The 13520-nt window shown below is 46.7% G+C and overlaps 2 protein-coding genes across 2 annotated transcripts in view; one reads left to right on the top strand and one right to left on the bottom strand.

Moving 5' to 3' along the window:
* Positions 1–7013: 7013 nt before the first annotated feature.
* LOC121363337 (WAS/WASL-interacting protein family member 3-like) lies at positions 7014–9974 on the bottom strand. Its single transcript, XM_041485559.1, has 3 exons — positions 9939–9974; positions 8810–9688; positions 7014–8559 (listed from the first exon to the last, which is right to left on the bottom strand). The coding sequence occupies exons 1-3, from the start codon at positions 9972–9974 to the stop codon at positions 8557–8559; spliced, it is 918 nt and encodes a 305-aa protein (XP_041341493.1). The 3' UTR covers positions 7014–8556.
* Positions 9388–13520, top strand: part of LOC121363336 (translation initiation factor IF-2-like) — a 24853-nt gene continuing 20720 nt past the window's right edge. The window contains exons 1-2 of the mRNA XM_041485558.1: positions 9388–10084; positions 12333–13514. Of these exons, the coding sequence (XP_041341492.1) occupies positions 10061–10084; positions 12333–13514 (1206 nt within the window). The 5' untranslated portion in view covers positions 9388–10060. The remainder of the gene's footprint in view (positions 10085–12332; positions 13515–13520) is intronic.

The following is a 13520-nucleotide window of genomic DNA, read 5'->3' as shown; positions in this document are numbered from 1 at the left end:
AAAAAAAAAAAAAAAAAAAAAAAAAAAAAAAGCTGAGGCTTAATGGTAACATTTAAATGGCATACAGAGCCCTTTGAGTTCACACCTCATTAAGGTGAACAGGAAGAGAAGGGGTGCACATCTTTGTTGTTACTTTTGCCTTGCAGCATTTTCAGCCAAGCTATGTGAACAGACCAGCAGCATATTAACTAACTTTGTAGCGGCTATATTTTTGTAGCAAGTTTGTTTTGTTTGGGTTTTTTGGGTTTTTTTTTTAAGTTTGAACATTGCAAAACATTGTGAAATGGAGCCAGGGCAGGCCCTTAAAGGACAATTATTTTGGCTCCCTATTTTTTGCAAGCCAATCTACCACATCCAAATCTCCTCCCTTATCCAGTTTGGGGGGGTTTTTTGACTAAATTTCACCTGCCCTGCTGTTTCTGATATGTGCTCCATAGCACCAAAAGTGACTTGGCACAATATTTCTTGCTCTGGGCACAAGTATGCTTATCTGAGATGACCAAATACAGGTACATTTGTAAGATGTCTGTTACATACTCCTGTAGCAAACTCTATGTTGCAGTTGCATAGGTGATCGGATTTGGCCCTAAAATAGGTTTGGCACTGGGATCCCTCAGCAAGTTTGCTGACAGCAGCAAGCAAGCTGTGTGATAAGGTCAACAAGCTGGAGGGCAGGGATACCATCCAGGGGGACCTTGACAAGCTTGAGAGGCCAGTATGTGCACACATCATGAAGCTCAGCAAGGCCAAGTACAAGGTCCTGCATCTGCAGTTGGAGCAATCCCAAGTACAAATACAGGCTGGGCGGAGACTGGATTGAGGGTAGCCCTGGGGAGAAAAACTCAGGAGTGTTCATGGACAAGAAGGTCAACGTGACCCAGCTCCAGAAAGCCAACCACATCCTCCGCTGCATCCAAAGCAGCATAGCAGTAGGTCAAGGGAGCTGATTCTGCCTCTCTACTCTTCACATCAGACCCCACCCCAAGTGCTGCATTCAGCTCTGGGGTTCAACATTACAAGGACATGGACCTGTTGGAATGAGTACAAAGTAGAGTCATTAAGTTGATTGCTGGACTGGAGCATCTGTCCTATGAAGACAAGGCTGAGAGTTGGAGCTGTTCAGCCTAGTGAAGAGAAGGCTTCAGGGAGACCTAACAGTACCTTCCACACCTCAATTTGGCCACAAGAAAGTTGGAGAGGGACTTTTCACAAGGGCAGATGATGATAAGACAGGGGTGAATGGCCTTAACCTGAAGGGGAATAGGTTTAGATTAGATATTAGGAAGAAATTCTCTACTATAAAGGTGGTAAGGAACTGGCATATGCTGCTTAGAGAGGTTGTGGACTCTCCATACCTGGAGTAGTCTGAATGGGGCTCTGAGCAGTGTGGTCAAGTGGAAAGCTCCCTACCCATTGCAGGGGGATTGGAAAGATATGATCTTAAAGGTCCCTTCCAACATAAACTATTATATTATTCTGTTATTTCTGACCATGTCTTCCAAGGCTTTAGCACATATCAGCTTGAAAGCATGATTCAAAAGAGTCAGAGGAAGGACTTCTGTGCAAAAGTTCTTTTAGCCTGCTAAACCAGCTTCTCACTTTCATTTCTGTCCTTTTCTGTTACATCAACTGAACATGGATCAACTGTTCCTAAATATTGCTTTACTGTTATCATAGCAGGAGAGATTAGGGAAGGTAGTAAAGGTTATTTTCATGCAGCTTTACACTGGGATGTCCAGAATAATGGAAGGAGACCTTATTTTTGCTGATGGAGCCTCATCTGATAGTCTGGCAGACGCTGACAGTTAGCACATGCCACAGTCATTGTGGGTTGTCCTGTAGGCACACCATCATGACAACTTGTGCAAAAGAAATCTATTTTGTCAGCACGTGGTCTTGGGATATTTAACACTTCTGCAGGAAAAAGAAATATGCGTGAGGATTGACCATAAACTTTTCCTGCTGCCATCTCCAGGACCACCCAGCAGGGCAGATGTTTTTGTCCAAGCTGAATGGTTTTGACACTCGGTGGCTTTTTCATCCTGACTTTCACACATCTGTGTCATTTTGGTGGCATCAAGGCAGCTGAAGATCCTGTGGTAGAAAAGATTTTTACATGGTTGATGATTTTATTCCTATGGCTGATGTCCTTAAGATAATAGCTAAGGTTCAGAAGAATGGACTTCACAAACTGCTCTGCAGTGTTAGTACTGTGGATATATGGCACTTTACCAATCCCATAGAACACCTAACCATCTCAGCCTGAAAGACAATACAGGTTTCTGTCACCCACAGAATGCTGCTTTCCTAGAGATGACATTCACCAGCTTGCAGGGATCTTGCTTCCTCACGAGAGTATGAATGTTGATAAGATGTGTATGTCATTTTAAGAAACACCTCTTCATGTACCCAGCAGAAGATTCTCAGCTGGTGGAGAGGGATAAAGTGTGAACTCAGCAGGCTAAACAAAAGACAGTCCTTACTGAATAATTTCTGAATAAAAGTATGGCCAGTGTCATTTCTATTCCTGCCTTCTGCAGTGTCCTGCACAATGTCTTTAAGGAAGAGGACCTCCAAGGCTTTCCAACAGTTTTCAAAGCATAAAAGTCCTGAGACAGGTGGCTAGCTAGTGCGCTTGTCATCAGTGGGGCACAGTAAGAAGCAAAATAACTAAATGAAAGCATTCTCTTCAGTGTTGTGTAATATACGAGAGAAAATTTCATACTATGGAAACAAAATGGGACAAGACACTCTTCTCCAACACCCATGGATAGGTTTTCCATAGGTTTTTGACTATCAGGAAATTGAATATGTTAGAGTCCTCCCAATTTCTTCTTCTCTCCTGCACATTCACATGGGATACCTGTGAAGATTGTGTAACTGATATATTAAATAATTTTTACAATATTAAAATAAAAATATTGCAGATAATTTGTTATATAAGCACTTTTAGAATCATCACATGCATTCCAGCTGCTTATAATGATGATTTTTAAAGATGCAGATTTGCCCTGCCAGTAAGTGCTGGCAGTGGTCACACTGGTGGTTGAGAATGATTTCTGAAGGATACTGTTTCCCTTTGACCACACCCCAATGCACTCTGTGGGAACAGAGTGAACGGTGAGCAGTACCTACTTCCAGATCCAGAAAACAGAAAATCTTGTACTCTCTGGTGTCAGCTCTAGCTGTGTGAGAAGACGGTGTGCAGGAGAGGGCACCAGTGAAATGTCTGGGCTGATTATGGTCCAGGAGTGGGAACTCTTGCCTTGGAAACCACGGGAAATCTCACTGCCGCTTTTTTGTCTTCTGTCTTGCTGTGGCCTCTTCGAGTCCTTGTCAGAGAGGTCACTTTACCCTCTTCCTTTCCCTTAGATTATTTCTTTTTTTTTTTCTTTTGTTTGGGATTTATTGGTGGTGGTGGTTGGTTGGTTGTTGGTTTTTGGGGGTTTTTTGGTTGTTTTGTTTTTTTGGGGTTTTTTTTGTTTTTTTTTTTTTTTTGTTTGTTTGTTTGTTTGTTTGTTTTTTTGTTAGGCATTGCTCCCTCACTTCACTGGCTTCATCTAACTGATGTCCAGAGTCGCTGTGTACTTCATGCCCATATGAGCTCTTTCATTACCCTCTGTTGATTCTGCTTTGCTTATTGACTCACTCTGAGTGGAGGAAGGTTTCTTCAGGAAAAATTATGAGCATATCTCTTGTCCTCAATTCAAAGATAACTATGTCCTTTGTATTCTGTGACCTGGTAAGACCACAGAGCTCCTCCTTTATCCCTGCATTTTGGCCCGTATGTCATCTACTAGCAACCAGGTTCCCAGTTCATGAGTGCATTATGGGGGGCATGTCAGGTTAATTTCATAAATCACTGGTAGGAGAAGTGAGGGAAAATTGACTAGTTGGTTATTCCAGAATGTTTGTAAGGAGAGATTACTGATCAGAAGACAAGTAAGTTTCTCGTGTGTAAAAATCTACACCTGACACCACATGAGTCACTTAGTGAAGAGCACATCATGATAGAGACAGGGCTGGTGAGCTACAGGAAGTTTGTTCTGGCCAAGAAGCCTATTGAATGTTGGTATATTAATCTTTAAATGCTAAAGGCAAGTACTGGCATCCTGGATAGGAGAGGGGGACTATTTAAGCAGGCATTCACACAAGACTAAGGTGAAGATTAGCCCAGACTGTCAAATTTATTCTTTCCTTCTCTCCTAGGATGTGAGGAATGGGCAACCTCAAGGAAGGCAAATTCCACAGCCTTGGGTGGAGATTTTTACAACATGCAATCACTGATTATCTATAACCTGGACTTGGAGACAATGTCTCAGGAGTATAACTCTGTACTATTTTCATGTGAATGACAGAGAGTGCTGTCTAGAGAAACAAGAAGCCAGAGCAGCTAAATGAAAACTCATAGTTTTCTTTTAAAAATGAAATATTTAGTTCAAAAGCAGATATTTTCAGCAGTCATGTGGGCTATTCAAGTTCATCATACTCACAGCTGTGCAGGTGGGCAACAAAGTGTGTTGTTGCTGTATTTTGCTGCACTGGATTTATAATGGCACACCCTGAAATCATACAAAGCTTTCTTGTCCTCAGCCCTGAACATGCCCAACTAACGGTGTTAATTTTCCACGTAGCTACCAAAATGAAAGGGTAAACCATGAGAGTAACCAAACCCCTTGATGAGCTGGGTGTTACAACCTGGTTAACCACAACAGCATGTCCAAGGTGAGACAAGCATGTAAAAGTGGAATGAGCTACATGACAGGAGATTACATATGCATAAGCCACAGGTGACCACATGTAATTTGTGTTGCATAGAGGTAAGCCACAATAAGGAAGAGGAGTGGAACAATACAGGCCTAGGGAACAGCACTGTAGTCGTGAAGAGGTACCGAAGTGTGGCATGACCTTGAATCTTGCCAGGAGCCACTCACTATTGTCAGCCTCTCAGACCCAGTTTTAGAATGAAACCTATATCCTGTCTGTGACCAACTTCTGGACAAGCAATCCTGTCTCTCAAGTGCATATAAATTCAGAGCAAAAAAAATTACTTGGAAGTATATAAGCTAAAATATAAATCCTGCTTCATACTTTAAACATACAGTGACTTTCTGAAAGACTTGGTTTTGTGTTCAGAGGAAGGCTTCCTGGTGCATTAATATTTTTTACTAGACACAGAAAATTTGAGTTCCAAATGTGACATTTTCAGAACATTTTGAACATATGGAAAACAGGCTATAAAGGAACTTCTCCGTAGCTTAATCATACCCAGTACTTCTGTGAATACTCTAAATACAGAGATGCATGCTCTCAAGTCTCAAGGTAAGACTATTAATCTTTTTGTTAATTGATTAATGAAGTAATATATTTTGCAGCACAATATGTACTACTGTGAGCAAGTGGCAAAGCAGGACACCATGGAGCTCTTCAGTAAATGAGGTAGAGAAAGTCAAAAGAAGGTGTGACTGCCAGCAGCAGGAGGTCAGTCTAGGCCAAGAGCAGCTTGATTTGACTGCTGCTCTTGGATGAGGATGAGGAAAAGCAAGCCTCATCACAGGAATGGTACTGATTGATAAGACAAAACCAAATCAAAGCAAGTTTTGCCTTTTTCATTATCCTCCTAGCCCTCAACATTACCATTTTTATCATAATCCCTCCCTGTCTTCCTTCTGCTTCTTGCTGAGCCAAAGAAAGGAAAATATGTTTGGAAGTAGGAGGAGCTGGAGCAGCAGACAGATGTGTAAAGGGCATGAAGATTGGTCTATTAGACTTCACAGTATGTGAAGGAAAGTAATACATGAGCTTCTCCAAAGAGGCAAAATTAACTTACAGCCCAAAAGTAGAAATTTTTCAGTATATAATGTAATTTGCATATCTGCATCTTAGTGTCTGTATAGACATATATTAGAGAAAAAAAAAAAAAAAAACCAAAAAAAACAAGTAAGCAGTGCTTTTCCATTGGAATGTTATTTGGTGTTTTCTTCTGCACCAGTGAGAGGAGTTTGTTTTTTTCCTTTACTGTTTTACTTTCCTTCACTGAACCACATCCTCTCTTGTTTTCCATTAAATTTTGACAGATTAAGTTCTCTGAGAAAAGGTGAATTTCTTTGTTTCTGGAATGCATTGTGCCTATAACTCTCATGGTCTCAGTTCAGGAGTAAGTTTTGTTTAAATGTCTTTTTTCATTTAAAAAAGTAAGCATTCATTGCTACTTCCTTTTTAAGATTGAGCTGTGATAGTGGAATGGAAAATATTAGAAATAGGCCTTTTCCAGCACCAGCAAAGCTGCAGCTTGTCCCAACAGTGCTCCTTGAAGGCAGGATAAAGATTAAACCCAAACCACACCAAAAGGACCCAGCACCATCCTTAATGCAGTAGTGCCCACACAGAGAGGTCTGTCCTACCTAAATTGCAGTTCAGACCAGGGTGATCCCAGCCCCATCCCTGGCAGCTGCCCCAGGGCCTAGGGCAGGCTACTACCCCTGTGGCAAGGACCACAGTGGTGGCCACTCTCTTTCAGCCTAGGGGTGTCAAGGCAACTGCAGTGGGAAAGGTCCCATGGCAGCCCTTGTGGGGCGACACTACTATGCTGCCTCCTCTCACCCCACACCTACTACCGACACTGGGCAGGTAGAGGTGCCACAGCGGGAGGGGAGGTGGCTGCAGAACAGCAAGACAGGGAAGACATGACACTCTTGGGCTCCTTTCCTTCCTCTGCCAGGAGTACTTGCTCAACATCTCTTTTTCCTTTCCTTTTCTACTTTTTTCTTTTTTCTTTTTATGTTTGTTTTAATTTTATTGTATTTCCTACAATGTGGGAGGGAGCTGCAGCCAAAAATAATGTTGCCAAGCCAAGGGGATTGGCACACACTGCTTGGAGTCTGCAGCAAGAGCAGAGGCTTTAAATAGACTGAGCTCTGACTACACACTGCTCCTGGAGGGCTGGCAGTCTAACCCCAGTGAGCAGAGATCAGCAGCTGAGGGTGCAGGATAAGCTGCACCTATCTGTCCCTGTGCCTGTGTGGTGTTTTACTTCCATCTGTGGTCAGCCCCCTCACCACCCCTAGCTCCCTGCTGACTCCAGGGCAGACTGCAAGGCTGCAAAGGCTGGCAGTGCAATCCATCCCCTGGAAATAACTCTACAGTTACTAGAAATCTGTCATCAGTAAAGCTGTGGTGGTCTGGTGGCAGCACATGTGCATGGTGGGGAAGCCTCCACTCCAAGTGTTACACGTGTGAAATGCCAAATGTGGTGAGAGCTAGCCCAGTGAGAAGGTATTGGGATGGCTTCACAACCCTGCTGCCGCAAAAGCTGTGCAGTATTGTTGTCTCATTACACATTGACCACTGGTGAATTTTTCGAGATAAAGCAGATACACAATTTCTATTTCATCATCCTTTCCCTGAACCAAAAGTAATGCTTGTGAACAACTCTCACCACTGCTAATTAAACAAAAACCTCAAAGCCTGGCAAGCCCGGTCAACTCTCTCCCTTGGATGACAGTGCCATGGGGGCAGGGTGACGAGCTTGTGTAGCAGTGCATGATAAAGCTGCCTCCTGCCCCTGTCGAAGACGTAGGAGGGCCCGGAAAAGAGTTTCTCTGAAGTTTTTCTGAAGTCTACAGAGTTCTTCGGTGTTCGGTGTTCGGAGTATGTGTTTTTGCTTAGCGCTTGACGTGCAAAGAAAGCACGAAGTTCTGCGAAGATGCAGTGCTGAAGGCTGAAGCGTCTGTTTGCTCCTTTGAATTTTCTCCTGCCTCTCAGCCCTTATTTCCTCAGCACCCCGTACTTCTGTCTCACAGCAGCTGCCGATGACTTAGTTCTTCCGGGGGGAGAGGCCCCCTGCACCCTGCCCTCGCTCCCTCCCCTCCGGGGGGCGCTGGGGCTGGGGCCGCCCGTCCTGGGGAGCTTGGGGGGAGGCGGGCGGCCGCTCCGGGCAGCATCTTTCCGCACTCTTTTGCGGCCTCTCGCTGCTTCCGCTTCTCACTCTCGCTGCAGGGCAGCTTGGCGTGTCCTTCCCTGCGCTTTCAAAGGCTGCCTGCGCAACTGAAGTCATTTTCTCCGCTTGCTGGTTTCATTCCCTAACTTCGGACCTGCTTACTCCTCACAACCTCAATCTCCCAAATAGACGAACGCCAAAACTGAGGCGGTTTCTCCATTTCACCCGGTATATGCACATTTCCTTGACTCTTTCTGTCGTTGTTATTCTGAACTGGTATTTCTCCCTCCTGAGAAAGAGCGATATTTTCAGTCCAACACCAATTTCTTGCGTAGGATAAAGAGGACAGCAGTTAAGGTGAATAAATACTTAGGATACAGCGGACATATGTTGGTCATTTCCTCTCTGGCATCCCAGTGTTACTTTTACTGCGACGGCAGCACCACTTAGGCGTGTTCCAAGGCAGGATACTCTTTCTAAGAGAGTATCGCCTAAGACGACACAGAGCAGGTAGGGGCGCCGCTACCCCTCCTTTAAAAACATGACAATTTTTGTCTCTCTCTCCGACGGATACACAAAACACGGAGGGAACAAGGAAATGTTCAGACTCTTAGGCTTCACTAGATGGAAAAGGAACAAAAAAAAAAAAAAAAAACCAAAAAACAGGAAAACCCAAACAAAACAAAGCCAGAAAAATCACCCTCCACTAGCGGCTTCAGCCACATTAGGAAAGTTTCCTCTCACAATAGCGGCTGCAAAGTTGGCTGATAGGTCGACTGGTATTTGTGGCTAAAATTCACATATTTAAAGCTGAAATAATGAATGCGCCCATCATTCTACCGCCACCGCCCGCTCCCGAAAAAATCCCACCCAAACAAACAGCAGACGGGCTCGGTCCGCCGCCGCGAAGCCCGAGCATAACCAGAGCATCGGCAGCAGCGGAGCGGTGCTTGGCTTTTGTCTCCGTACGCCTTCTTCCTTTCCTTCCAAACTTTTGGACGGTCTCTTCGAGCTGTATTTATAGACCTGGAGCACACGGCTGTATTTTTCCTTGTGCCTCCTTTGGCTTGGGCTTAAGTCACTGGCGGGGAAAATAAAAAAGGAGGCAGGCAGGCAGGCAGGCGGGCTGACAAACGGGAGGACAGAAGGGGGGAAAACTGGAAGTCCCGCAGGCGCGACGCGAAGTGGGGCTGGGGCAGGCGGCCGGAGATGCGGGATTCCCTTGCTTCTAATAGGCGAGAGAGAGGTAAGGGTGAAAGTCCGGCCCCGGCTCCCTGCGTGGGGAAAGGAAAGCCTCTTGCTCCCGGGAAAGGGACAGGCCGGGACTGCCGCCCCATCCTGATGCAGAGGAGCCGAATCAAGAAGAGCTTGTGTTTGTGTCCGGAGGAGGGGAGTAGGCGGCGGGGGAAGGAGAGGGGGGCACACACGACACAAAGTTTGTGTCGTAGAACCAGATGAAAATAAGGTAAGTACGAGGGGAGCGAGGCTGCCTGCACTGCCGGGAAGACTGAAGAGCCGGAGCTCCGACCCGCCTGTTGCGGCGGGCGGTGGCGCCGGAGGCCGGGCGCTGGCGGGGATGCCCGGGCTGGCGGGACGGCATAGCCCAGCCGGGATGCTCGAGGGCTGCGGCCGGAGCCGCGGGGCAGAGCGGCAGCATGCCCCGGGGCAGCGCAGCGCTTCGCGGGGTTCGGGCGCTGCGGAACCACGCCGCTCCGCTGGGCTGCCGCCGGCTCTGTTAATACGTCGTCTCTACAGTGGTTTAAACATTCGAATCAAAAAACAGACCCCAAACCGCTCACGAAAATGGGGAACTAACAGCTATCTGGAAGCACGCTTATTGGAAAAGAGGAAAGCTTTCCCTACTTGCAGAAAAAGTGATTGGGGGATTAAAAACGTGGGTGTCTGGGGTTTTGATGATGTTGTTTTGCTTTTATTTTCTCCTACAGTCTGCAACTAAAGAAGTTCTTTTCCCACACGGTGGATGCTGAAAGTCTCTAACCAAATATCTCAGTAACGTGGATGGTGTGATTATCATGTTGTTAGGCATTCCCTTATTGATATGCACCACACTTAGCGTCTGATCTCCAAAATATACGTCAGAGCAGTTTCTCAGTTTCTGACATGGTTAGAGAGCCTGTCCTGCAGGTAAGTAAAACATGAGGCTGTGGAAGTAGCTTGCTTTCGGGCTGAAAATGAGACTTTCACGTTTGGCTTTGAGTGGCAGAACGGCTGGAGCAGCATTACACTTGGCTGTGCAATTTGGCATTACCATGACCTCGTTCAAACACCGTGTTCTGATGTGCCATGAGGAAGGTACAAAATTATTGAATCTTCTAAAACCCCATCAAATCCCAGAGTCCTGGCTCTGGACTCTAGTTGTTTGGTTTTGTTTGTTTGGGGTTTTTTGTTGTTTTTTTGTTTGTTTGTTTGTTTGGTTGGTTGGTTTTGTTGTTGTTGTTGTTGTTGTTTTTGTTTGTTTTTTTGTTGTTGTTTTTTTTTTTTTTAAAGCACTGACACTTCAGAACTTTCACCCTTCACCTCTCCGGGCAAATTTTTCTGTTTGATTATATTAATAATCTGATTTCTATTTGCCCTTCCAAATGTGAAAATCAACCCCCTTCCAACACTGGGAGGGGCTGTTATTTTTAGCTCGTTCGCTGGAACAAAATGTTCCAACATTCTCTGCTTTGAATCTCACTGCGGTTTGGCTACTCTTTGATATATAAGACTGTTGGTTATCCTTGTCAAAGTACCTGTTATAGGAAATGGCTTCCTCAGCTTGGCAAGTCACTCCGAACTAAGTAGACAGCAGCATTTGCCTAATTAAAGAAACGTTTATAGTATTGCAGGAAAATACCCTAAATATTAAACATTAAAAATTTAAATATTAAAAACCATTAAAAATGGTAAATCTACTGTAGGTGCTACCTTTATGGTGTTATTAATGGCGTGCCCAGCTATGAAAATAAGTAAGCGGTGAATAAAATATCCCTATGTTTTCTTGTCTCCTCTACAGGTATATTTTGTCAGCACTTGCTGAACAGTTTCAGGAAGTTTCCATATGCACTTGATAAACAGCACTAAAAATGTGATTCCGATTCAAATATCACTTAAATAGCCCTGTTCCCCCCTCTTCCCCCTCCTTATCCCTCCCTTCCCAGTTGCAGTTCTGCAGCCACTGTTGCGGTTACAGAGTACTGTAAAGTGCGTTTAAATGTTCTCCAGCCCTGCCCCCTTCTCTCCCGCGTCCTCCGAGGAGTTCCACATGACGTTACTTCTGTGTCCATTTTAAAAACCTGTCTGGGTGTTTAGCTACAAACTGGCCAACCTAAATGCAAATAGTGCTATAAAGGGACATAACAAAGCAGAAGAGAAGGGAATGGAAAGGGAGATATGCACTTGTATCAAATGATGCTTCCTTAAGAGAGAATTACATTGATCTAGACTTTAAAAGATAGTACCCTTGAGGTCATAATGCTGTACACATTTCTATGCACGCACAGGTATAGTCTGAGGTGTAGGAGTTTTTACAGGAGTTTTGAACTTCATGGCTGCAGATTTAGAAAGTTCTTTTATCAGTTGCATCTGGACACCCGCATGCAGTAGCAAAACCACTGTGTTGAATCAAGTGCCTGAACATTGCTATCTTCTTCACAGGATTTTCTGTACCACCAGAGTATAGCCGGGTAGGGTGCCCTCCTTGGCCAGAGGCCAGTGGCTGAACGAAGTCAAGTGAATAAAATAAGTGCAAAGTAGGGTTCTTTGCAAAATCCTTTGCAAAACCCTAGGGTGAAATGCACGTACAGGGAGCACCTAGAAAAGATGAAAATCCCAGTTTTGTAGCTCCAAATCATTACATTCTCGGCAACAGAACCCCATCATTATTCATGAACGATAAGGGCAAAATCCTGCTCATACAGTGATTATTGTTATGACAAGGACCAATAACGTCTTTGTTATAAAAATAGTGTTTGTTATGAAGAAATTGGGTGAGCAGCCATCCAGATAAATATGCCCTGTGCCTAACAAGCCTACTGTCTTCGTGATGTTTTTTTGTGTTGCTCAACCGCTCGTCCTTTTTCAACAGTTGTGCGGGTATTTTTCTTGCAATTATGCACATTGTTTCCCACTTACCCTAATTTCAGCACTAAGGCTCAGAAATTGCACAGCGAAGTAAAAGAAAGCTTATTTTTTCCTGCTTGTGCACACACATAAATTCTATACCGACTATAGCTGTGCAGTAACATCTTCGTGTGATTCTGTGGAGCCCACTCAAATGTTAGAGCTTGTACTTCCTCTCTATTTTTAATTCATCTAGTTGCTTTTTGGTGTTTTTTGGTGGTTTTTTTTTTTTTTTTTTTTTTTAAGAACAGTGATCAATTATTTTTTACAGTGCAACACTGTCGTGGTTCTTCAAGTTAGGCGCCTTTTATTTTTATCTGTATTTACTTCGCTGTTACAACATCCCGCGGGACCGGTGTATTTAAAACAAGAGGACGGGCACACACACAGGGAGCCACGGAGAGCCCCGGGAGCTCAGGGGCGGCGGGGGTCCCGCCGCGGCACGGCCCGAGCAGCAGCGGCAGCTCCGGCACAGACCGCGGGCTGCAGCGGGTACCGGCGCTTCCCAGCGAGGGCAGCGCCTACCTGGGCACCCGGCAGCGCAGCGTTCCTCGCAGAGGCCGCCTCACTGGAACATAAAGCCCCCATAAAGAGGCTAGATACAAAGCAAGGAGCCCACAAACACAGTTTGGGGATGATGGGTAGCGGGGGGACGTGCATCCGGTGTTCACCACGGGAGTCTTCGGGAAGCTTGATTTCAACGCCGCGTTGTATCGCTGCCGATGAGCCGGGTGCGGGTGGCCGGGTTTGGCCAGGGCGACGAGCCCCGCGCAGCTCCTCGCCATCGCCCTCCGCGAGCACCTTTTCGCGCACGCACAACCTCCGCCCTCCGGGAGCACGGGGCAATCCTCCCCTGACCTTACAGACCGCTTCCCGCCGACGCAGGCCGGCGGGATTCCTGCGGTCTCCGCGGCCGACCCGCCAGCGGGTCCGTCCGCCTCCGGTCACGGCGGGCACCTGGCTGTCGCGGGGCAGCAGCGCAGCCCTCCTTCTCATCCACGGACCGTCTCGAGGCTTCCCCGCATTCATTCTTGCACGCCGGCAGAACCAGACCACGCTGCCGAAGCCGGCGGGCGAGCGGCAGCAGTTTCCCGGCGGGGGCCAGCGGCAGAGGGTCCCTCCGCCGGGCCGGGAACGCCGGCCGCACCCGGGGTCTGCGCTGCACCCCTCCTCGCCCCCACCCCAAAACCCATCTGCCTCCCTCCCCCCTCAGCGCCGTGACCGCCGGCGCGGCCTCGGCCGGCACTGCTTTTCGGACGCCCGAGATTCCCATTCCCCTTGGGAGAACAGCCCCCGATCTGGCCAGCGGCCCTCGGTGTCCCGCGGCCGCCGGCAACACCCCCGAGGCTGCTGCCTGGCGGGGCGAAGTCGCCCCCGCGAGCCCCGGGCGCGGCACACGCGCGACAGCGCAGCGCTGCGCGGGCCCCGCGCGCCCCCTTGCGCCGGGCTCCGCGCCGGG

Source organism: Pyrgilauda ruficollis, unplaced genomic scaffold (genome assembly GCF_017590135.1).
Source record: "Pyrgilauda ruficollis isolate IOZ18807 unplaced genomic scaffold, ASM1759013v1 scaffold71, whole genome shotgun sequence".
Lineage (NCBI taxonomy): Eukaryota > Metazoa > Chordata > Aves > Passeriformes > Passeridae > Pyrgilauda > Pyrgilauda ruficollis.
This window is presented reverse-complemented; position numbering and strand designations above follow the sequence as displayed.

Coding starts and splice junctions, on each gene's coding strand:
- LOC121363337 (XM_041485559.1), bottom strand. CDS start 9,974: ATGATAATCACACCATCCACGTTACTGAGATATTTG. Junction 9,689..9,938: donor CCACGTTACTGAGATATTTG/GTTAGAGACTTT, acceptor AAACCACTGTAG/AGACGACGTATTAACAGAGC.